At 36.9% G+C, this 26,210-nt stretch overlaps 1 protein-coding gene across 1 annotated transcript in view; it reads left to right on the top strand.

The window, feature by feature from the left end:
- The window catches only part of MAGT1 (magnesium transporter 1), a 153,425-nt gene that overhangs the window by 29,866 nt on the left and 97,349 nt on the right, over nt 1–26,210 (top strand). Inside the window, exons 2-4 of the mRNA XM_006902874.1 lie at nt 8,980–9,149; nt 13,516–13,633; nt 25,004–25,144. Of these exons, the coding sequence (XP_006902936.1) occupies nt 8,980–9,149; nt 13,516–13,633; nt 25,004–25,144 (429 nt within the window). The remainder of the gene's footprint in view (nt 1–8,979; nt 9,150–13,515; nt 13,634–25,003; nt 25,145–26,210) is intronic.

Raw genomic sequence — 26,210 nt, forward strand, 5'->3', positions numbered from 1 at the left:
GGTGGAGGGACAGCGCAGGAGGGGAAGACCCTCTATGAGATGGATTGATTCAGTGACTGGGGTAATCGGGATGGGTGTGTCAAAGGCAGTGCAGTTGGCACAGGATAGAGCAGGGTTTAGGGCTGTTGTGCATAGGGTCGCTATGAGTCGCAAACGATTCGACGGCACATGACAACAACAACAACAATCATCAGGTCAGAACAAGACTCATAGATGACCCTCCATCAGATTTCCAAGTCTGTAAGTCACTCAGGCGGGCAATGTCCATCTTTCTCCCAAGTAAAATCTGGTGGACTTGAACCACCAGAGATGCAGCCTTTGGGTTAGCAGTGAAACTCCCTATGGCTTATGCCACTAAATAGTGGCTCTAAGCTCTGTAGGCACTGAAAGGAGTTTGTGACATTTAACAGTCACCAATTTAAAATATTTATCAGCAAAAATACATAGACAAATGCTGAATCCAAAAAAAGGGACCATTATATTTCTTACCAAAAGACATACATGACAGGATAGAATTTATGAGTTACAGTTCTTAACCTGGAGCATATGAGATCTATAATGGATGGTGGAGCTTCAGGACTTTTACGTGTAAGTTCTTAAAACCACCTCTTTACAGTTAGCTCACAAGAAAAAGAAGTAGTTCCAAATTTAGAGCATTAATAAGTATTCTAAGGCCAGTATAAAGTTACTCCCTAACTTGGGAGGGACTGGAGAGCATTATGCTGAGTGAACTCGCTCAGTCCCACAAGGACAAATACTGTATAAAACCATTATTGTAGAATGAGTATGAGGATCCAAGGCGGGGGCGGGGAGGTGTGTGGAAGAAGAATGGTGAGGATGTGCGGGGAGTGGGGAGAATTAATTATAGGGTATACAATTTGATGGGTGGGGGTGAGGGAAATGGGAATGTTCTGGTGCGAAAAACTATTTGAATTTTGTAAATAAACTCTAAGTATAAAAATATTAAAAATAATTATTCTAAGGCAGCACTGGGAGGCCAGGCGGGCCACGGGGAGTGGCTGTTGGCCACTGGTTGATTGGGTGAGGGCCCAGGAGCGAGGGCGGAGGGCTCAGACCTTGGAGGTGGCTTGCGGGACTCTGCTGGGCTGGGTGGTGCGTTGCGGGTTCAAGCAACCAGCGTGCTCATGGTGGGCGGACGAGCAAAGGACCCAGGCCAAAGCACTGGCACCACCGCAGTGCCTGAGAATGTGCGAGCACCTCTTCAAAGTGCTCGTCATCAGCGAGCTGGGCGTGGGCAAGACTAGCATCATCAAGCGCTGCGTCCACCAGCTCTTCTCACAGCACTACCACACCACCATCGCTGTAGACTTCGCACTAAAGGTCCTTAACTGGGACATCAAGACGCTGGTGTACCTGCAGCTGTGGGACATCGAAGGACAAGAATGATTTGACAACATACCTGAGTATATTATAAAGAAGCTGTTGGTGCTTTTGTATGTAGTCTTTGACATATCACATGGGTCTATATTTGAAGCAGTCTTAAAATGGAAAAGTAAATTGTATATTCCAAATTGTAGCTCTATCCCTGCTGTCCTGCCTTCTAAAGTGTGTGTGACCAGAAAAACGGTGATGGCCATAGCGCTCCCCAGGTGAACCAGTTCTGCAAAGAACATATTTTCAGTGGGCGATTTGAAACCTCAGCAAAGGATAATATGAACATGTATGAAGCAGCCCGATTTCTGGTAGAGAATGTTCTTGCACACCACCAAAGCTTTCCTAATGAAGAAAACAATGTGGACAAAATTAAGTTGGATCAGGACATGTTCAGAGCAGAGAACAGATCCCAGTGTTGCTAACAGAACTCTGCTTCTCTTGTGCCAAATATAGCCTCACTCTGTTCCAAGTGAATTCTTTTCTTTAAATTTTTTTAAATTTTATTATTTTTGTGTGCATGTACCATCAAATCAGATCTGACTGGTACAGGAAGAGATTGTCCCTCCTTCCCCGGCAGAGCTTCTGGTGTCCAAGTGAATTCTTGAGACTGGATTGCTGATGACATGCTGCACAGTGAGTCTTCATAGAACAATAGTGGTACTTTAAAGTGGCAACACCCTGGAAGCTTACACTCATATAAACTTGGGGCCTTCAGTGAAGTATTCCCCCCTGGGGGCTCTCCAACTGCACAGGTGAACACTAGGGTTTTAGTTGCTGTTGCCATCATGTTGAGGATAATGTTTATATTGTTTTTAGCATCTTAAATGACACTTCCTCAGGATCTGCTTGCACTTCCAAGTTGTAGCCTTCACTGTAACCACTGAGCGTGATAATAAACTTTCCTTGCCATCTTGTCACTTTGTGAGTCTACATTATTGCCTCCACATTCTATCCTGACTCACAGTTAAGCGACTAGAGCATTGTTTATTTCTTTTAAAATTTCTATTAAAAACTTGGGTAATTCTTATAAAATTGTTGTCCTTAAATACTATAATTTAACTAGCCCTAACCAGGTATCTCTGAGGGAGCTTTCTGGATGTGATCACTACTAACTGGAGAATAATAATATACATTAACAGTTTCCTTCTCTGACTTTAATTCTGTCTCTCTGTGTGGTTATGTTCATGGTTATCATTAACTAGATGTCACTTTTTATTGCTTTAATTTATTATTCTTTAAATCTGTAATAGTACTGGTCAAAAGGAGAATGTATTTCAAAGCATCGACACTGACATTCTGTAGTATGAATTGTAAAGGAAACTATCTTGTATATAGATTTATATAAGATTGTAGATATTTAATGTGTAACACCTAAGAAACAAGGTAAATTCAACATATTATTATTGCCATTTGACTAAATTTTGGGGAAAAAAAAAGTTTGGGCTGAAACTTTTGTTTTAATGTAGCTCTAGAAAGATAATGTGGAATGTACTTTTTGGCCTTAGGAAATTTTATGTCTGTTCACTTTTGCCTTATTTTCAAGGGGATTAATGATACATCTTGCTCGGATCCACAATTAACAAACACCCTTGGTACCAGAAGTTAGGAAATAAGGAGATACATTGCACTGGGAAAACCTGCAGTTAAGGCCCTTTCCAAATTATTGAGGAGTAATGACATCAGTTTGAGGACTAACGTGTGTCCGATTCAGGCCATAGTCTTTCCCATTACTAGCTGTGCATCCGAGACCTGGATATTGAATAAGGATGACAGAAAAAGAATAGATGCCTTTGAGCTGTAGTGTTGGAGAAGACCACTGAACATCCCAGGGACAGCCAAGAGAATGAACAGATATGTCTTGGAGAGGGTGCAGCTGGAGTGCCCTTTGAAGGCAAGAATGATGAGGCTTTGCCTAACATACTTTGGGCATGTTGTTAGGAGATGCTATTCCTTGGAGAGGGACATGATGCTGGAAGGGTGGAGGGTTGGCAAAGGAGAGGAAGACCCTCAACAAGGTGGATTGACATGGTGACTGCTACAGTGGGCTCTTGTATGTCAGGAGGTGTGAGTATGATGCAGAACAAGATTAGGTTCAGATCTTTTGTTCATAGGTTCGCACTCAACTCGATGGCACCTAACAACAATTATACATATGGAAGTTCAAATTTATTTTTTGTAAAAAAATTGTAACAAGTCTTTGTAAAACAAGCCAAAGCTACTGCAATTGCCATTTTAACTAAGTTTTTCCTATGCATTTTGTGTGAACTTGGATAAGAAAAATCCATGTATTCACTGAAAGAAGAGATTTAAAAAGAAAACCTAGGGTGGAATTGAATTTACTCAAACAGGTGTATTCTGGTAATGAATAGTTATCATAGGCCATAAATACAGCTTTTTCTTCTCACACTGTATTGAATTTTGCCTAGAAATTACAAATGTACTCATATATTACTAAGTAAACACACATTTGGCCTCTCTGGATATGCAGTTTATTTTTTTTTTTTACATTTTTTAAAATTTTATTTTATTATTTTTGTGTGCGTGTACCGTCAAATCAGATCTGACTGGTAGATATGCAGTTTATATAAAATCAACTTCCTCTTAAAAAATTTTAAAAAAAAATTTTATTATTTTTGTGTGTGTACCGTCAAATCGGATCTGACAGGTACAGGAGGAGATTGCCCCTCCTTCTCCAGCAGAGCATCTGGTGGATTTGAACCGTGTACTTCTGAGATTGCAGTGCACCTTCTTGCCATTAGGCCACCGGAGCTCCCTAAAATCAACCTCTTTTGAGGTTAAAGAAATAAAAAGAAGCCCTGATTTAACTAACATTTATTAAAAGGATATAACCCTCCCCTTTTTTTGGTGTTTTTTGAAATTTTGTTTTGTATTGGTTCACCTACAAAGGTCGTATACCTTGTTTTTCTTTTTGTTTAAACAGTGCATTAGACCTTTCTTAGAAATGCAAACGGAAAACTATTTTTTCTTGTCTAGATTCAAAATGCAGTTTTATAAACCTTTCATATTCCAGAGACACAGTGTAAATACTTTGAAAAGTTAGTGTCAAAATAGAAAGAAAGGTTAGTTTCATATTAATAAAAAATTGATTAAATTGATTAAGGATTCTAAGATATATGAGGCTGAAGTCTGCATTTCTTATTCTTTGCATTTATTATTTTTTCTTATGTGTTGATTTTGACCTTACAAAAACACTGTAAAAGTTGATTTAGCAATGGATTTATAACTGAAGGTACTGTACTTTTGCTCATCATTTCCATATTTGTTGTCTTATTTTAGGTTCGTTTTAAGGATTAACGATACCTTAACTAATTGTTTCTTTGTAAACATTCAGGATTTTATAGGTCAGAGCATACGATAACTTATTATATTTACCATTTTCTACATTTAAAATATAACTGAATAGCTCTTTCTAGTTTAGCTTTTATTTTTAAATTCTTCTCAGTACAGCAATATTTACATAAAAGTAAACAGTAAAAAATATAAAGGCTTATGAGTTATCTGGGAAGAAAAATACCAAATTAAAAAAAAATACCAAATTGTTGCTTATAATTACCATGGAAAGGTATTGTTGGGGATATTGCCTGGCTGACTTAATATTTTTACTTTATATTTTTAGATAGCGGTTTTGTTTTTATGAGTCATTAAATTTATCATTAAATTCTTAATGATACAATTCATTTTACATTGGTCAATGTGTTTTTTGCACTGTTGTTGGAATAAACATAACATTATTATTTGAAGGGGAGCTCTGGTGACCTAGTGGCAAGGAGCTGCAACTACAATCCCAGAGGCCCACGGTTCGAATCCACCAGATGCTTTGCCAGGGAAGGAGGGACAATCCCCTCCTGTACCAGTCAGATCTGATTTGACGGTACACTCACACAAAAATAAAAAATAAAAAAAATTAAAAAACAAAAAACCAAAAAAAACCATTATTATTTGGAAAAAATATTCTATACAAAGAGTGAAATTATTCAGCCATAAAGAAAAAGGAAGTCCTGATATGTGCTATTACATGGATGAATCTTAAACATGCTGAGTAAAATGAAATGTCAGGCACAAAATAACAAATATTTTATGATTCTAACCAATCAGAAATATCTAGAACAGACAATAAAGTAGAAATATACTGGTGATTACTAGGGGCTGACGAGAGAGCCTTGTGGTCAATTATTGCTTAATGTGTTTCTGTTTGGAGTGATTGAAAAGTTTGGAAACAAATAGGGAAGATTGTTGCACAACACTGAATTTCATTAACCACTGAATTTAAATGGTTAAAATGGTAAGTTTCATGTTACATGTATTTTATCACAATGACTTTTTTAAAGAAATTAAAGAGTTTGAGTATGATTATTTCTCAGACTAGACACTGGTCTTTTTTTTCCCCTATAATTATATTTTATTAATTTTCATAAACATTTACAGAGATTTTGGGTTTCCATTCATTCATTGTTGCACTTAGACACTGGTCTTGATGTCAAAAGTAAATTCTCTTTTGGGGAATTAAAAATTTTAAAAATATTTTTTAAAAAATGTAAAAATATTAAAGAGTTACCAAAATAAAAAAAAGAATGTGTTTGAAATATTCCCATCATTGTAACATAATTTGTACTTTGAAATTCCATTTTCAATTTCTATACTTGAATTACAGAAATTATACATTGTTTCTCCATTCACAGACTATATTGAGAGCTTTGTTGTCCTTGTATTATTATGCTTTAAAAACAGATAAAACTCATGTATTTGAATAGGAAAAAGAGTACATTATTTTGTCATCATAGATTGTATTGGGACCTTCCTCTCTGTATTACAGTTACATTGAATGAATACATGTAATTGAAACTCTTGATTTCATATCCTTTAATGGAAGAGTATGTTGATTTCCCATTAATAAGATATATTCGGACCTTTCCTGTTATTATGACTCACAGTGTACTTTGAAAACCTGAAAACCCCCTTTCCCCCGGTACAATCCCTTTTTTCATTCAAATACAAATATGAATTTGAATGAGAGAAATTATTGTTATTCATATAGTATGTAGGAACATTTCCTTTATTTACACAGCAAAATGTACTCAGTATAGAAAGCTCTTGACTTTATGTACATGAATGGGAGAAATGCTACATTTTTCCTCATTCACAGTGTGTAAGGATAATTCCTGTCCCAAAATTGAAGTTTGATAACAGATAAAACTCTTTAAAATTCCTATACTTGATCAGAAGAATCTGTATATTGTTTCTCATTCACAAATCGTTTAGAAAAATTTCTTTCCATATAGTGGAAAAGGAAGTTTGCAACCATGCTTTCTATTAGACTTCATGATAGCTGATAAGAGACTCATATCTAAAATGTATAGAATACTCCAGCACATCAACAAGAAAAAGTAAACAACCCAATTGCCAAATGGGCACAAGATATGAATAGATACTTTACCATAGAAGACATTCAGACAGTAAACAAACACATGAATAAATGTTCAAAATCAATAGCTATCAGATAGATGCAAATAAAAACAACAATGCTATGAGATATTATCTCACCCCAGTAACAATAGCAAAGTTCAACAGAACAGCAAACAATAATTGCTGGCGAGGTTGTGGAGAGATTGAGAATGTAAACTAGTGCAACCACTATGGAAGGCAGTTTGGCACTTTATCAAAAAGTTGGACATAGGTGGCAAGGTTGTGGAGAAACTGAGACCCTTATTCACTGTTGGTGGGAATGTAAAATGGTGCAACCACTGTGGAAGGCAGTTTGGCACTTTATCAAAAAGTTGGACATAGGTGGCAAGGTTGTGGAGAAACTGAGACCCTTATTCACTGTTGGTGGGAATGTAAAATGGTGCAACCACTCTGGAAAGCAGTATGGTGCTTTCTCAAAAAGTGGCAAATAGAAATACCATTTGACCTAGAAATTCCACTACTGGGAATATACTCTAAAGAAACCGTAACTGCCACCCAAGCAGATATATGCACACCCACGTTTATTACTGCATTGTTCACAATAGCAAAGAGATGGAAACAACCTAAGTGCCCATCAACAAATGAATGGATAGAGAAGGGGTGGTATAGTCACACAATATAATACTATGCAGCGTTGAGGAACAGGAATTCATGAAGTATTATACAAAATGGAGGATATTACATTGAGTGAAATATCTCAGTCACAAAAGAACAAATACTTCATAATGCCACTGTTATAAAACAGGACTGACATTGGAGTTAGAGGGAAACTAAGAAAAGAGGGGCTAAAGAATGTGCACTGCATTGAAACAAATGAGGAAGAGAACTGCTTAGAAGAAATACATGATTAAGTATTATTTGCATGACAATAAGAGCTGCTTATTAAAGTGGATGAGGAGGGAGAGTGTTGTATAACAATGAATTATTTTTTTTTCCAAAGAGAAAAGTGAACTGGAGGGAAGGCTGGGCAGGGAGGAAAATGTGCAACAATGAATGAATGGAAATCCATGTTCTCTATAAACTTTCATTAAAATTTCAATTAAAAAAAAGAAAAAAAGTTGGAAATAGAAATACCATTTGACCCAGCAATGCCACTACTGGGAATAACCCCTAATGAAACCAGAGCTGCCATCCAAACAGATATATGCATACTCATGTTTATTGCTGCACTATTTATAATAGCAAAGAGATAGAAGTAACCCAAGTGCCTATCAAACAAATGGATGGAAAAACTATGGTACATTCATACAATGGAATACTATGCAGCACTGAAAAATAATGCATTCATAAAACATTATACAACATAGATGATCCTGGACCACATTATGCTGAGCACAATATCTCAGTCACAAAAGGACAAATACTGCATAGCACCACTGTTATTTTTTTTTATTTTTATTTTTCTTTCTTTCTGTCAAGAAGGCGGTGGTTACTGCAGTTTCAACAACCTGTGCTTAGCGGCACCACTGTTATAAAGTAGGTCTGACATGGGGGATTGGGAGGAGAATAGGATAAGAGTGGATAGATAATGACCATTCCATTGGAACAGATGAAGGAAAGAACTGTCTAAATGGAATATATGATTAGGCGTAATATGTGCGACAAAGCCCAGAATAAGAGGTATATCATTGCTAAGAGGACTTGGGGGAGGGGATGAGGAAGGTAATTGTGCAACAATGAATGAATATTTTTTTAAATGTTTACGTGAACTAGGGGAGGAGGAAGAGAGGGAGGAGGGTAAAATGTGCAACAATGAATGAAGGAAAATCTAACTTCTCTGTATATGTTCATTAAAATCACAGTTTAAATAAATTTTTTTAAATAAATTTTTTAAAAAAGAAACCAAAACTAAAAACAACAACAAAAAAAGTCTTCATGAATTTAAAAGAAAGTATACAACTTTTCTTATTAAAAATTACAAAATTTGATTAAACTCATTATGGAAGAATATAATTTAAAATTAATTATCATCAGGTGAGATACCAAACTTAATTTTTTAGTTATCTATTTGTTAGTCTTGTTTTTAAGTAAGTTACCTTTGTAAAAGGAACTTTAAATACCCTGTGAGTGTGTTAACATCATGCTTCCTTTGTCTTTTAGATGGTGTTATCTGAAAAGGTTAGTCAGCTGATGGAATGGACTAGTAAAAGGCCTGTAATAAGAATGAATGGAGACAAGTTTCGTCGCCTTGTTAAAGCCCCACCAAGAAACTACTCCGTTATAGTCATGTTCACTGCTCTCCAACTTCATAGACAGTGTTTCGTATGCAAGTACGAACTTTAAAATTAAATAACTCATAAGACACTAACCACTTCTCAATTGATAAAAGAACTCAATTAGTTCAATGGGCACATTAATAATTTGTATTACTGCCTTAAGATATCTGTAGTAACATATAATGATGCTGTTTCCCTTTTATGATCAATTTTTTTAAGTGTGTGTGTGTGTGTGTGTACCGTCAAATTGGATCTGACTGGTACAGGAGGAGATTGTCCCTCCTTCTCCAGCAGTGGATTCATACTGCTCACCTTTGGGATTGCAGTACAGCTTCTTGCCACTAGGCCACCAGAGCTCGCCGTTATGATCAATTTTTAATTGTTTGGATTTGTTTTTATTTGCTATCAAGTCATTAATGGAAGATCAGAGAAAGAAACGAAGACTCTTAACAAGATGGAAAGATGGACTGTAAGTGTGGCCTTGAGCATATCAGAGGTCTTGAGGATGGCACAAGAAAAGTCAAGGTTCAGCTCTGTTGTTAATAGAATTGTTGTGAGTTGTAGTTGTCTCAATGGCACCTAACAACAAAAAGCCAGTTATGACTCATTCCATGATTGTGCTTATACAAAACCGATACTTGGACCAGGAAGCAGTCCTCAGAACAGAGCAGGGAAACACTGCATGGTTCAAAATCAAGAAGGGACTATGTCAGGGATATGCATCCTGTCTCCATACCTTTTCAGTCTATATGCAGAAAAGATTATTTGGGAGGCTGGGCTTTATGAGAAGGAATATGTGTTATGCATATGACACAACATTGTTTACTGAAACTGAGGAGGACCTGAAGCACTTGCTTAAGAAGGTCAAGGACTATTGTCTTCAATATGGATTGAAGTTCAGCATCAAGAAAACAAAGATTGTCACCACTGGGCCAATTGGCAGCACCGTGATAAATGGAGAAGAGATTGAGGCTGTTAACAGTGACAGCTTGCTAGGCTCCACAATCAACACTCTTGCCACCAGCAGTCAGGAAATCAAAAGATGAATTGCATTAGGTAAATTTGCTGTCAGGGACCTTACCAGTGTACTAAGAAGCAACAACATCAGTCTAGAGACTAAGGTGTGCCTGATCCAGGCCATGATCTTTGCAATTACTTGCTATATGTCAGAGAGCTGGTTAGTGACTAAGGAGGATAGAAGAAGAATTGATGGCTTTAAGTTGTGGTGCTAGAGAAGAGTCTTGGACATGCTATGGACCATCAAGAAAATATAGATCTGTCTTGGAGAGAATGAATCCAAGTTTCTCCTTGGAAGCTAGGGTTTTGAAGCTCCGTCTTACATGCTTTGGCCATGGAGCCAGGAGGGACCAGTCCTTGGAGAAGGACATCATGCTTGGAAGGGTGTACGGTCAGAGCAGGAGAGGAAGACCCTGGATTAGATGGATTGATGCAGTGACTAGGGCAATGTGGGGTAGGTGTGTCAGAGTCAGTGAGACTGGCTTAAGACAGGGCAGGCTTCAGAGCTGTTGTACATTGGGTCGCTATGAGTTACTGGAGACTCAATTGAACATAACAACAACAACAACAGTAATCTATATGACAAAGTAGAACTGCTTCATAGTGTTTTCTAGGCTCTAAATCCCAGAGTTTCAAACCAGTTCCATCACGGCTGATGAAGTGAAATTGGAACAGACCTAAATTTAATTTTTTTATTTTATTATTTTTTGGTGTGTGTACCGTCAAATCGGATTTGACTGGTACAGGAGGAGATTGCTCCTCCTTCTCCAGCAGAGCATCTGGTGGACTCGAACACCGTAACTCTGGGATTGCAGTGCAGCTTCTTGCCAGTAGGCCACCAGAGCTCCCTAAATTTAAAAATTTTGTGTAATGGAATGGGGGAAATTATGGTCAAAGCCTTAGAATGGGAGACTCAGAAGAGCATAGCTAGATTGGAGTATTAATTGCCAAGATTACTGAAAGCAACACAGTCTGAGAGGCAAAATTGGCTGTCATTTTTTAACCAGGCTCACCATTTCTATATTTATTAGAAATGGTCAAGAAATTTGATTGCTATGCATACTACCCTTGTTTTCTAGCAGATTTCTAGATTTAGGTTTCTAGCAGAGCATTAGCACATAATTCTTTTTATTCTGGTTATCTTTCTGAATCACCTACATATTTTACATTTGGATTTGTTTCCGTTTCGTTTTGTCAGCCATAGCCAAATGGGGATGAATTTGTTCAAAGCTCGAGTAAATATTTGTAAGAGCAATTCACCAGATCTTTTCTCCCACAGAGCCACTGGTGAGTTTGGACTGCTGACCTTAAGTGAGGAAAGCAAAGAGCATGGTTGAAGTATTATGGTATTTTTCATAGAGGAGTTGTTGTTATTATATGTCTCTAAGTTGGAACTGACTCATAACTGTTCCTCCAGCAAGTGCTCAGAGAATATAAATTGCATGGGAGGAGATTTCCCATCTTTCTCTCATGAAGCAGCTGGTGGATTTGAACCACATGCCTTTGGTTTGGCAAGGCAACTCCTTACCACTAAACCACTAGACCTCCTTTTTATGATAGGGATAACTTTAAAAACAAATAATCACCTTTTAAATTGGTATCTAGTTATATAAGCATTTAGAGGAGCTCTGATAAAGTGTTTTCTATTTCTAAGCACTTTCAGCTTTATACTCATGTTTTATTGTTAACAATCTTGGAAGTTAGGTAAAGCAAATAATCCCTCATTTTAAAAGAAATATATTAATAAAAATTTTTTTAAATGAAATATATTTCAAAAACTAACTGGTATACCTAGAACTAGAGATATTTATTAATGGAATGATAGTGAGTAAAACCAATTTGGATTAAAAAGAACAGAACTTTTTTTAAAAGCAAAAATGCACAATTGAAATATATTTTTCTTTTTTCTAGATTATTTTTCTATTTAATGTAACATGGAAATTAGAACATAAACTTTGATAAGACAGTGGCTTATTGGTTTCATTTTATTTTTCTTAGTGCTTTAGGAATACAATTTGATCTTTTCTAAAATAAAAATACTATGAAAAATGGAAAATAGTAGATATTTAAAAGACTAAAATTAAAAAACACTAAAATAGTTTTTCATTTTAAAATGTGTTTTTACTTACATTTTTAGATTATTGTGTATTAGAATGACAATATTAAAGGAAATGAAAAAGTAACCCTGTAAAGGCTGTAGCCCAGGAAAATTTTTTTTCTATTGTGGGTTTTGGTTTTTCCACCCCCCAAAAAAGTGATTTTATTTGATGTACCCAAATCTTAATAAAAAAGAAAAAAAATAACCCTGTAAAGAATTAACTTGCAGGGACCTCTGGTGGCCTAGTGGCAGGAAGCTGCAATGCCATCCCAGAGGTACACAGTTCGAATCCACCAGATGCTCTGCAGGAGAAGGAGGGGCAATCTCCTCCTGTACCAGTCAGATCCAATTTGACGGTACACACACATAAAATAATAATTTTTTTTTAAAAAAAGAATTAACTTACAAGTTCAATTATTTCTCTCAATAGCCATCCTTAACAATTTTACCTTAAGTGGAAATAAGTGGAATTCTTAGTAACTTGACTCCTTAGTATCTTATTTCTACAAACCCAAATTTAAAATTGGCCCAGGTTTTCCTAAAGTCATTCAACAGCTAGAAAATTAAGTAATGGCAATGTCTATAATATAGTATATTTGGTGTTGTTGAAATGAGATACCTGCTTAAGGAAATTAATTACACACATGAAAATTTCTCTTGAAATATAAGTACCAAATGAATTATTTCCATAATAAATACTGTAAATTTCATGAAGGACATAGGAGAGTAGCTTAAGATATACTCTGTACCAATTAAGTAGCAAAGACACCCCATTCCAAATTCGAACCACAGACATAGAGGTTAAGATTTACAACACATATTTTAGAGGAAAATAAATCAATCCATAACAATGGGCACCAGGTACAGAGTATGATGTGGAGTCATATATTTACAACTTTCTGATCTAAATTCACATGTAAACAATATACGAGAGCAACACCCCATCCTCTCCAGGGCCATTTTCACAATCCCTCTCTCACTATAGCACCCAGTCCTCTCCTTTGCCATGATCACACTTTCTTATTCACAAGAGCAGCACCTCATCCTCTTCTGTGCCATCTTCAGACTTTCTGACACATGAGCGGAGCACCCAAACACATGGACTTTGTTTTCCATTATGCCAAAACAATGACAATGTTTGTTAATCCTGTTAGAGGTCCCTACCTTGCTAGTAATTTAAAAAAAATATTTCGCCCCTTGGAAACACTTTTTTATTGCTTGCTTTGATCTATTTTATTTCTGATATACTAGACTACGTGTATAATATGTCTTATGTGGTGTCTTCCCCAATTTGGTTCTATCTAGGCAAGCTGATGAAGAATTCCAGATCCTGGCTAACTCCTGGCGATATTCCAGTGCATTTACCAACAAGATATTTTTTGCTATGGTTGATTTTGATGAGGGCTCTGATGTATTTCAGATGGTAAGATCTTTGGTTTATTCTATTAGTAGGACTAGGTAAAATTTAGACAACCTTTTTTTTGTTGAATGGCCACAAACAGTAAAACAGAACTGGTCCTATGCAAGAGCTGTAGTAGTTGGTAAATGAAAAACTAACACATGAGCTAATTATGAAAAGTAGCTGTCAACACTAAGCCATTTGAATATAAAAACTGAATAGTATCTGTCAAATACTTTTTAAAAGTCACAGCATGAATCTGCCAGTATAGGATCTTTGTGCAATGTTGTAGTCACTTTGAACAGCTTTTTAAAAAGCAGTTACTTATCTTTACTCCCTTGTTTCTTGTCTTAATGGCAAAGCTTCTTCTTATACAAAACTAAGGGAGCTCTGGTGGCATGGTGGTAAGGAGTTGTGCTCCAACTCAAAGCCACACAATTCAAATGCACCAGCTGCTCTACAGGAGAAAGATGGCAGTCTCCTCCCATGTAGGGGTCAGCTATGAGTTGATCCAACTCTATGACACATAACAACAACAAACATGCAATGCTAAACCTTTTCTTGTGTCCTGAATTCTGTATCTCCCTATTTTATCAATTATAATTCTTTGCACCTGTATTTTTAACTTCATTCTCTCTACCAATTTTCCCCCTTCGTGTATAAACACTATGGACTCATTCAATTTTGTCTTTGCATGTAAATACATCTAATTCATATATGGGGAGATCTGGTGTTATACTCCATAGGGAGCTGCACTGTTACTCAAAAGGCAGTGCTTTTTGGTTGTTTGCATCCACCGGTGACCCTAAGGGGAAAAGGTGGGCAATCTACTCTTGTGTGATTTATAGCCTTAGAAAACCCACTGCATGGTCAGCTATGAGTAGGTTTCAGCTTGATGGCTTTGAGTGAGTGTGTGAACTCCTCTATATCTGCATATTTCACTCAGTAGTAATTGTATAAAAATTAAAATATCTAAATAGAAATGATTGCTTTGCATCTTCATAAGGATGATTTCTGGATCCAAGAATTCTTTATGTACAAAATTAAACTTTTCTCCTACCCAGTCTGATCTTTCTGTGTTTTATATCATCACTGACACTTCTTTGCTATCTTTTCTCTTTTTCTACAACATCTACTGTAGCTATTCCTTCTTTCTATTCCAAAACCCTCATCTTTTCTTGTTTGAGCCTTTTAACTAGTCTATTGACCTTCATAAAATATTCTCTCTGTATTTTCTGTAACATTTGTCAGCATTTGTTCTACGATGTATTATTGAGAAGAATTACTTGGGGCTTCGAACCAGTTCTTCCTCGCTCAGTCATGGCTGATGAAACAAAACCAGAATGGACCCAAATTTGAATGTGGATGTACCAGCATGGTAGCTAAAGGAGGAAAAATTGTGAGTCATCACTCTAGTAGTAAACACTTTGAAAACAAGTGCAACATTCGTGTTGCATAGCAACTAAATCTTCATCAACAAAGTTGCAAACATTGATAACTAGCTCAAAGATGACAGCTAGTTGCATTGTTTTGAATATGTGTCATTCTCCCAGTCCTGGCAATAATCAAACTTCTTATAATAGGCTCCTGAAAGGGCTCCCTTTGGAAATGAGAGCTTGCAAAACTGGTACAAGAAAATGTCGATACTTTGACTACTGCCATTGTTTTAATTAACAAAGTCCTTCAGCTCTCATAGTCTTGTGCATCCTGAATTCATGAAAATGTGGCAGTTTAACTTGGTATCTTACAAGCAGAGTAAAATCTCAGATGTTGTACAGTTATTGGTACCATGAAATAAAAGAAAACTGTTTTTAAACTGATTGTTTAAACTATGTGTGATTACTAAGGCTTTATGTAAGCTTGGCTGTCTAGGATGCTCTAGTTTGGCAGTTGGGATGTGGTCCTTTCTTTGACAAGGTCTGACATAGTGTAATTATTCCCTTGATAGGATTTGCTATGAATGACCAGTCAGTTGGGGGGTTTAGTCACTGGGGTTTGGTCTGCATCAAGTGAATGAAGAAGTTTGGCAAATCTGGCCTACTTTTTTGCTCAACTTCAATTCTGCATCTAGCTCATCATCACTTTGGTTCCTTGGACCTCATCTGCCGATCGTGGATTCTTCAATCTTCACAGTTATGCGCCATGGACATGGGACTTTCTGCTTTCTATAAGTGCATGATTTACCTTTCAGATAAATCTCTCACATATACATTTATATATGTATATGTATGTGTGTGTATACACATACACATACATAGGTATGTATATATGTAGCTAACCTTCCAGTGGGTTTTATTTTCTTTTGATTTTTTTTATATTTTATTTTAATAATTTTAATGAACATTTACAGAGACTTTGGATTTCCATTCATTCAATATTGCACTTTTCTCCATGCTCAGCCCTCCCCCACCAGTTCCCTCCTCTCTTTGAAAAGTAAAAGGAAAATTCTTTCTTTCGTATACAGTCCCCCCACACCCCAAATACACTCCACTATGCAACCTTAATTGTGGACTCTTGTGATAACCATAATACCCTATCATACATCGCTTTCCAGTGGGTTTTGAGCTTGCCCATCTTTCTCCCATGGAGCCACTGGTGGATTCAGACCCTCAGAGGTGCCCCCTGTAGTTTAGCAGTACAATTTATAATGTACCTTACAACAACATACCGCCAGTAATATCATCGCTTATGTTGATGGTTCCTGGATAAAAGCAAAGAATACCAGAAAAACGTCTGTCTGTGCTTTCTTGACTGTACAAAGACATTTGATTGTGTAGATCACAACAAATTATAGTTAACACTGATAAGAATGGGAATTTTAGAGCACTTGACTGTGCTTGTGCAAAACCTACACCTAGACCAAGAGGCTGTTGTGTCAACAAAGCAAGGGTATACTGCATGGTTTAAAACTAAAATGATCTTCACCCTGAAACCCACAGCGTCCCTTTTCAGCAGGAAGTAGCTAAGAGAATACGCCATCCCCTTTTCCTTATGACTCAGGGTGAAGTCTCTCTCAGGGAGGAGTGATAGGGAATGGCAAAGGACACACTGACAAAGAAGATTAATCAGAACTGGCTTTGACAAGCACTGTGGCATTTGGACAAGAACAAACTGGGAGGAGGGTAGAGAGAATAGTGCAACAATGAATGAATGGAAGCCCAAAATCTCTGTAAATGTTTATGAAAATTAATAAAATATAATTATAGAAAGAAAAAAAAAACTAAAATGATGTGTATCAGGGTTGTATCCTTCCCCCTACCTACTTAATCTATATGCTGAGAAAAGGCTGGTCTCTATGGAGAAAAATGTTGAGCAGGATTAGAGGAATACTTATTAATAACCTTTGTTATACAGATATCACAACCTTGTTTGCTGAAAGTGAAGAGGACTTGAAGCACTTGCTGCAGAAGGTTAAACACTGCAGTCTTCAATATGGATTGTGCCACAACGTCAAGGAAACAAAACCCTTTGCCACTGGACCAATGGGCAGCATCATTTTGGACTGAAAAAGGATTGAGATTGTTAACCATTTCATCTTACTTGGATGCACCATCAGTACACTTGGTACTGATTCAGGAGACGTATTGCACTGAGAAGGTCTGTAGTCAGGGACCTCTCCAAATTATTGAGGAGTAATGATGTCAATTTGAGGACTAATGTGCACATGATTAGGCCATGGTCTTTTCAATCACTTGGCATGCATCTGAAAGCTGGACAAAGACTAAGTATGACAGAAAAAGAATTGGTATCTTTGACCTGTAGTGTTGGAGAGTATCCCATGGACTGCCAATAAAACCAAACAGATATACCTGAGAGAAGGTGCAACCAGAGTGCTCCTAGGAGGCAAGGATGATAAGGCTTCATCTCACATAGTTTGTACATGTTGCTAGAAAAGATTATTCCTTGGAGTAGGACATCATGCTTGGGAAGGTGGAGAGGCATCAAAGGAGAGGAAGAACCTCAGCCAGGTGGGCTGATACAATGACTGCCACAATGGGCTTGACTGTCAGAGATTGTGAGGATGGCACAGGATAGGACAGTGTTCAGATTGTTTGTGCATAGGGCTGCTATGAGTCATACTTGATGTATTTTACATACCTAACAACAAAATACAGGCCATGGTCTTTGCAATTGCTTGTTATGCATCAGAGAGTTGGACAGTGACTAGGGAGGACAGAAGGAGAGTGGATGCTTTTGAGCCGTGGTGCTGGAGAAGAGTACTGAATGTACCATGGACTGCCATGAAAACAAACAGATTCATCTTGGAGAGGATTAAACCAAGCTACTCCTTGGAGGCAAGGATTCTGGGGCTTCGTCTGACATACTTTGGACATGTTGCCAAGAGGGACGGGTCCTTGGAGAGGGACATCATGCTTGGGAAGGTGGAGGGACAGCGCAAGAGGGGAAGACTCTCTATGAGATGGATTGATTCGGTGACTCGGGTAATTGGGATGGGCGTGTCAGAGGCAGTGCAGTTGGCGCAGGATAGAGCAGGGTTTAGGGCTGTTGTGCATAGGGTCGCTATGAGTCGCAAACGACTCGACGGCACATAACAACAACAACAAAAATACATATTATACTTAATAGGAAATATAGGATGGAGAATGTAATAAATTTGAGAACCTCTTAGTGGAATATTTTGTTCAGATTCCATAGAACATATTTTTTTAAAATAGTAGTTCTAGTCCTCTTCACTTCAACAGCCTTTATTGTAACCACATAACTGCTATTCTCTATTTTAATAAGAATCAAAATAGAAACGCAGAAAAAGATAGGTAAGATAAAGAAAAAAAGCCAAAGGTAAAACAAGAACATGAAAGAAATTAGGAGAAAAGACAATGAAATGAAACAAATGAGAATTAAAAAGGGACTTTGGAGGTTGGTGCCTTAGCACCTAATTGTCAGATTTCCACCGCTATGGTGGATGTAACCAAAATATCTGGTCTGGGTTAGTTGTGTCTATAGGTTCAGTGGAATGTTAGGAGGAGATCCTTAGTCAGAGATTCAGCTCATATGAAAGGTGACTGATGGCACTACAGAGAACCCCAAGAAGTGGTATTGGGCCATGAGGGCACTTCTAATAGCCTAAGGAACATTCAGGGGCAGGTAACCTAGCCTGGAAAGACATTACTACTGGCTTCAGTGGTGTTTATCACAATCCTTCTGGCCAGGGATGGTGTCTTTACAAATTCAGAGGATGGATGCAGCCAGGACACCCAATCAGAGAAGGTTCACTCTACTGGCTTGAAGAGGTAGAGAGCATTTGAGGTGTCATCCACTTGGAGCCTGATACACACAGGGTATTACAATAGGCTATATAGTTGAGCAGGTGGAATAGACTCAAGGTCAAATTTTGGTTCTTGTGGATTTGTTTTAATTTTCTTTAGCTTCAGTTTGAACTTACATACGCCACTGAGTCAATTGGCAGCACCATGATAGATGGAGAAGTGATTGAGATTGTTAACAATTTCAGCTTGCTATGTTCCACAATCAATACTCATGACACTAGCGGTAAATAAATCAAAAGACGAATTGCAAGGGAAAATCTGTCTGGGACATCTCCAGAGGTTGAAGAACAGCAGGTTGAATGTTGCTGAAGAACAACAATGTCAGTCTAGAGACTAAGATGCACCTGATCCAGGCCATGGTCTTTGCAATTATTTGCTATGCATCAGAGAGCTGAACAGTGACTAAGGATGACAGAAGGAGAATCGATACCTTTGAGTTGTGGTGCTAGAGAAGAGTATTGAACATACCATGGACTGCCAAGAGAATAAACAGATCTGTCCTAGAGAGGGTGAAACCAGGTTGTTCCTTGGAAGCAAGGATTTTGAAGCTCCATCTGACATACTTTGGGCATGTCGCCAGGAGGTACCAATCCTTGGGGAAGAACATCATACTTGAAAGGGTGGAGGGGCGGCACAAGAGAGGGAGACACTGGATGAGGTGGATTGATACAGTAATTGGGGTTATGGAAGCAGATTTGTCAGAGACAGTGAGATTGGCTCAGGATAGAACAGGGTTAAGAACTATGGCACATAATAGCAACAACATGCTTAAGCAGCATTTCAGACAGCACATTTCCCTTTCCCTAGTAGGAAGAGTACAGGCACATGTCCATGTGTGAGGGACAACATGCACCAGATGCTAAACCTACAGAAACATCCTACTATAGCTAGCCACTACCAATTCCAAGATGCCCAAGGGCAGCACATTCCACTGGCCCTAAAGAGATAGTTCCTAGAGAGTGTGCTGTTTAAATGTGGGTTGATCGTATGTCACTAATGGAATCTACAAGGATGTCTAGTCAGAGGCAGATTCTGTCAAGTCCAGAGACAAGGACCCAACTCAGATGTGATGCTCTATTAATCTAGGGACTTGACTATAGACTAGACAATCTGCCTCAGGCACACACCACTAGCACCTGGAAGTAGAAGGTGCATTTCTGAATGTGGAGCTGTAAGTGGGTTCCTGGTGCATGATACAAAATGGCACAGGTCTTAAGCAGAGTTCAGACAAGGCCAAGAGAATACTGCTAGCTACATGGTGGGTAGCCAGAGCAGAGTGGTAGGGAGGAAGAAAGTAGTCAATCCTTTGATACCTGCAATGTTATGGGAACTATCAAGAGATTGCACTTTTCTTGTTGTCAGCCAGTTGCTAGTATGGATGCCCTTGTAGTTCTGGGTTCCTGAATTGATCAAAATTCTGCTTTCAGAAGTTAAAAGCTGCACTTTAGCAAACAACAGATACTGACGAGGATGCAGCAAGATCTGTACTCTTATACACTGCTGTTGGGAATGTAAAATGGTATAACCACTATGGAGGACAGTCTGGTGCTTGATCAGAAAATTGGAAATAGAAATACCATTTGGCCCAGCTATCCCACTACTGAGAATACACCTTAAAGAAATCAGAGATGTGACACAGATATATGCACACCCACGTTTATTTCAGCATTATTCACAATAGCAAAGAAGTGGAAATAGCCCAGGTGCCTATCATCAATTGAATGGCTAGAGTAACTATGGTAAAGTCACACAATGGCATACTATGCAGCATTGAAAAATAACAACCTTGTATCTGGAAGACATTATGCTGAGTAAAATATCTCAAGCACAAAGAGAAAGCTACTGCATAAGCCCATTCTTGTAATAATATAATTGAGACAGACAGGTGGGAAGAGCAGAAAAAGAATGGGTAGATAAGGTAGACTGCACTGGAATGAGTAAGAGGAAGGACATTCTGAAAGGAATGAATGATGAGAAACCATGTGTATGACAATTAATAGTCTTACAAGGGAAATAGACTTGAAGTAAAAACTAATCTCTAAGGAACAACAGTGTATGACAAAGACTCAATCTACCTAGAAGACACAACAATTTAAAAAATCCACATACCTAACATCAGAGCCCTAAAATTTATAAAGTGAGCTCTAGCAGGAGAGGCAGGAAGGGAGGAAAGTGTACATGAATGAACAAATAAAAAAAATTTTAAAACATCAGCTGCACTTAGCACATTCATTCTCAATTCATTCTTTCATCTCTTTATTCAGTATTTAAATTAAATTTCTTCCTTCAGTGGATATTTTAACGTCTTTATCCATTTCTTTCAACCAAAGTTTCTATAATTGTCATCTTTATGTATTATCTTTGTTTTTGTTGTCTCAGTTGTTTAGTATCTGGACTGCCATCTCCCTAGTCTTAACCATATGTCTTATTACTCATCTTACTCATAAGTCTTATTTATTGAGACATGGTACCTATAAGAAATTTTTGTTAAATGATTTAGCAAAATACAGAATCATTTTTTCTCCTTCAATTATTTTTTAATATCAATTTCTTTTACTTTATTTTAGAGTTAAAGGTAGAAGGAAAGTAGCTGTAGAATTATTTCTCTAACAGTGTTTTACAAAAGATGTGGGGATGAAGGTTAATACTAAAAAAATCCCAGGAATCTGAACAATAGAATTAATACTTTAGCAATATAGTATTTTACCAATAGATTGAAGTAAAATTTAATCTCAAAGGAACAACAGTGTATGACAGAGAATCAATCTACCCAGAAGACACAACAGTTATAAAAATCTACATCCCTTACATCAGAGCCCTAAAATTTCTAAAGTGATCTCAGAAGAATAGAAGAATTAATGCGTAGTAGACTTTAATGCAACCATTTTTGATAATTGATGGAACAACTAGAAAGTAAGTTAATAAATTTTGAATTATAGTTAAAAAGTCAGACCTAACACATATAGACCGTAACAGTGTCTCAATGTATGTTCTATACCACTGCACACTGATCATTCTCCAAAATAAACTGTTTTTAGGACAAAATAATGAAAATATTATAAAAATCAGTGAGTCACAGACAAAATTAAAAAATAGTCAAATGGAAGTATAGCCTAAAATCTTTGGGAAATAATGAAAGCAATGCTCAGCATGAATTTCAAAGACTTCAATACTGTGCCATTGTTATACTTTTTATTATGTTGACATGTACGATTTCTATTATGTTGTCATTTGTCCTTGTGATGTAAAAAAAGTTTACTAAATTGGCTTTATTTTTTGCTTAAATGAAGATAGAAGCCAAACTATACTAATTACAGTTAAGAAAAATGTAATGCCAATTTCACTTAAGAATAGAATTGATGAAGAAATAATTTTATTAAAAAAGTAGTGTTGTATGTTACAATATAGAAAAACTAGTTATGAATTCAAAGTGATAGCTACCAAAAAATGACAGATCTTATTTTGGCTCATTAAGGATTTTAAAAGCTTACAAGATATTTTTAAAAGACTTGTTTTCCATAAAGGTATTTTACTAGTAATTATGGAAATACAAATTACAGTAAGAATGATACATACCTTTTCACTTATCACAACTACTGTTTGCAAGGATGTGGAAACACAAATATATAGATTCCTATATAGACTAGCAGTATAAATTAGCAAACCCACTTAAAGGACAATTTAACCATATCCATTTTAATTTAAAATGTTCCTGTCCTATGGCCTAACAATTTTATTTCCAGATCTTGAACCTAGAATAGGGAAATCTGGTGGCCTAGTGGGCAAGGAGTTGTATTGCCAACCCAAAGGCAAGTAGTTCAAGTCCACCAGCCATTATCTATTATCTATTAAGTAATTAGTAATTAGTTCACCAAAGAGGTCAGAATAATCATATTCATTGATTGATATCCAAATAATCCTAAAAACCTGAATAGTCATATTTATTAATCCAAATATATCTCATGCATATTTGAAACATATAAGTGCAACCGTAGTGCTCCTTTACAGGTAAGGATGACAAAGCTGTTTCTCACATACTTTGGGCATGTTGTTAGGTGAAGCTATTTCTTGGAAAAAGAGATCATGCTTGGAAAGGTGGAGGGTCAGCGAAGGAGAGGAAGACCTTCAACAAGATGGACTGACACATTAGCTGCAGCAATGAACTCAAGTATGTCCGAAATTATGAGGATGGTGCAGGATAGGACAGAGTTCAGATCTGTTGTTCATAGGATTGCTACAAGTATTTGATCCCATGGCACCTAACAACAACAATCAGTATACTCTCTCCCCTAATAGAAAAATTACTGTTCAGAAGGGCTTTAATCAAAGCAAAAGAATTGGATTATTTTATTAGCTTATATTTTCAAGTTAAAATTGCTTATGTAAGCTAGTCTCCACTGTGTAATTTAAGGGGATTGGATGCTTGCATCTGTTGGTCGGGATCGTTCTGCCAATTTTCTACAAGTACAGTTGTCCATGTCAGGAATGACATGGATGAATGAGTGATGGTCTCTTTATCTCAGCAATTCCCATGTTTTCTTCTTAAGCATACCATGGATCCTATGATGGAAAATAGAGAACTGGAATGCTCATTAGTAATCGCTTGTAAATCCTTAAAAATTGGTAATTGCTATATATGGCTAATATTTCATATTTGCTTATGCTATAACTTTAGCGCACTGACCTGTCCTAATTTATTCTCTCCAGAAGGAGGATGTAGCCCATTTGGAACTTGTCTTGGCTACATGCCAAAAGAATCAATTTAATACTCATAAATGAGAATCAATTTAATACTCATAAATGTACTTTTTAGCATAATTTTTGAACAGATTACACTATTTATAATATGGGACCATTTTTTATTCTAATTTTAAAAAATGCAAGGATTTAGCTAGGAATTAATATTTTGTCAGTAAAGATAGTGGTTAAAATTATAGGCAACTTTGGATTTGAACCTTGGCTCTAACATTTACTAATTCTCTAGGTAAAGCACTTAACTTTGCCAAGTCTATACTTCCTCATCTGTGAGATACTTAAGTTTCAAGATATTATTAAGAGTTAATATTATTTTCACCACAACAAGATAAAGGTAAAGAATCCATTTGAAAAATGGGCACAGGACATGAACAGACACTTCATCAAAGAAGACATTCAGATGGCCAACAAGCATTTGAAGAAATGTTCAAAATCCCTAGCTCTAGGAGAGATGCAAATCAAGACAACTATGAAATATCATCTCACTCCAGTAAGACTAGCAAAATTTAACAAAACAGCAAGCAACAAATGTTGACGAGGTTGTGGAGAAACTGGAACCCTTATTCACTGTTGGTGGAAGTGTAAAATGGTGCAACCACTATGGAAGGCAGTATGGCACTTTCTCAAAAAGTTGGATATAGAGATACCATTTGACCCAGCAATTCCACTACTGGGAATATACCCTAAAGAGACCATAACTGACATCCAAGCATATATATGCACACCTATGTTTATTGCGGCTTTGTTCACAATAGCAAGGATTTGGAAACAACCCAAGTGCCCATCAGCAAACGAATGGATAGAGAAGTTGTGGTATATTCACACAATGGAATACTATGCTACATTGAAAAACAAGGAACTCATGAAATATTCAAAATGGGTGACCCTGAAGGACATTATGCTGAGTGAAGTGTCTCAGTCACAAAAGGACAAATAATGCATAGTGCCAGTGTTGTAGAATGGGGCTGACATCAGGGTTGCGGTAAGACAGAAAAACTGCATGAATTATGTATACTGCATTGAAACAGATGAGGGAGAGAACAGTTTAAAAGCGATATATGATAGGGTATTATGGTTATCACAAGAGTCCAGAAATTAAGGTTGCATAGTGGAGTGTACTCGGGGTGGTGGTGGTGGGGTGCGGGGGGATTGTATACTAACGAAACAATTTTTCTTTTACTTTTCAAAGAGAGGAGTGACCTAGGGGGAGGGCTTGGCAGGGAGAAAAGTGCAACAGTGAATGAATGGAAATCCAAAATTTCTGTAAATGTTCATTAAAATTAATAAAATAAATTTTTTAAAAGAGTTAATATTATTTTATTGATAGTTGATATTTCTATGTTTTATTCAGCTAAACATGAATTCAGCTCCAACTTTCATCAACTTTCCTGCAAAAGGGAAACCCAAACGGGGTGATACATATGAGTTGCAAGTGCGGGGTTATTCAGCTGAGCAGATTGCCCGATGGATAGCTGACAGAACTGATGTCAATGTAAGTTTTCTTATTTTGTAGAAAGGTACTTTACTCTTAACCTTTTTAATTTTACTTGGAGGTCCAAATTGAACTAGTACCTATGTCACTGAGGTGGTAAGTTTGTCTGTCTCTTCCTAAGTAACTTTACAGAATCAGCCTAATGAAGAATGAAACGTTTCTTACATTAAGCATAGAAATCACTCTTTTGACTTTGTCAAAAACATAGGCTATCTCAATGTATTTGGTACATCCTTCATATCTCAAAGATAGTCTGCTTTATATGCTGTGGTTGAACATTATTTTATACCCATTACACTTTATTTTAAGGATTTCTTTTTATTATTTTAAAACTTTTATTTATTTTTTAAATTTATTTTTTATTGTGTTTCACTCATGTGCATTTTTCTCACACCCTCCCTCCACCCATCAAACTCTTCTACCCTGTGATTTCCTAACCCCCACCTCTTCCCCTTCCTTATTTGTATATCCATAGAAATACGTCTCTTGGTTAACCTTCTGCTTTTATAATAATTTTCTTATACAGTATTTGTTCTTATGCAACTAGGTTAGCACTCACCATAATGCTCTTCACCCTCTCCCACGTTAAATAGTATTTTTCAAAATCGTTGCTCTTAAGTGCTGCATAGTATTCCATTGTGTGAATGTATCATAGTTTCTCAATCCAGTCATTTGTTGATTGACATTTTGGGTGCTTCTACATTCTTGCTATTATGAATAATGCTCCTATGAACTTAGGTGTACAAATCTCTATTTGTAGCTCAGTTCTGTTTTCCTTGGTGTATATTCCTAGCAGCGGTATAGCTGGATCATATGAAATCTCTATGTTCAGCTTTTTGAGGATGCATCAAACTGCTTGCAGAATGGTTGTACCATTTTACAATTAAATCATCAGTGTATGAGAGTTCCAGTTTTTCCACACCATCTCCAACATTTCTTGCTTGCTGTCCTGTTAAATTTTACCACTACTACTGGGGTAAAATGGTATCTCCTTATAGTTTTTATTTGCATCTCTCTTACTGCCAATGATAAATGTTTTTTTCTAAGTCAGTTGGTTTTCTTTCCC

This window comes from Elephantulus edwardii, unplaced genomic scaffold, assembly GCF_000299155.1.
Source record: "Elephantulus edwardii isolate Elephantulus edwardi_28Jun2011 unplaced genomic scaffold, EleEdw1.0 scaffold00464, whole genome shotgun sequence".
Classification (NCBI taxonomy): domain Eukaryota; kingdom Metazoa; phylum Chordata; class Mammalia; order Macroscelidea; family Macroscelididae; genus Elephantulus; species Elephantulus edwardii.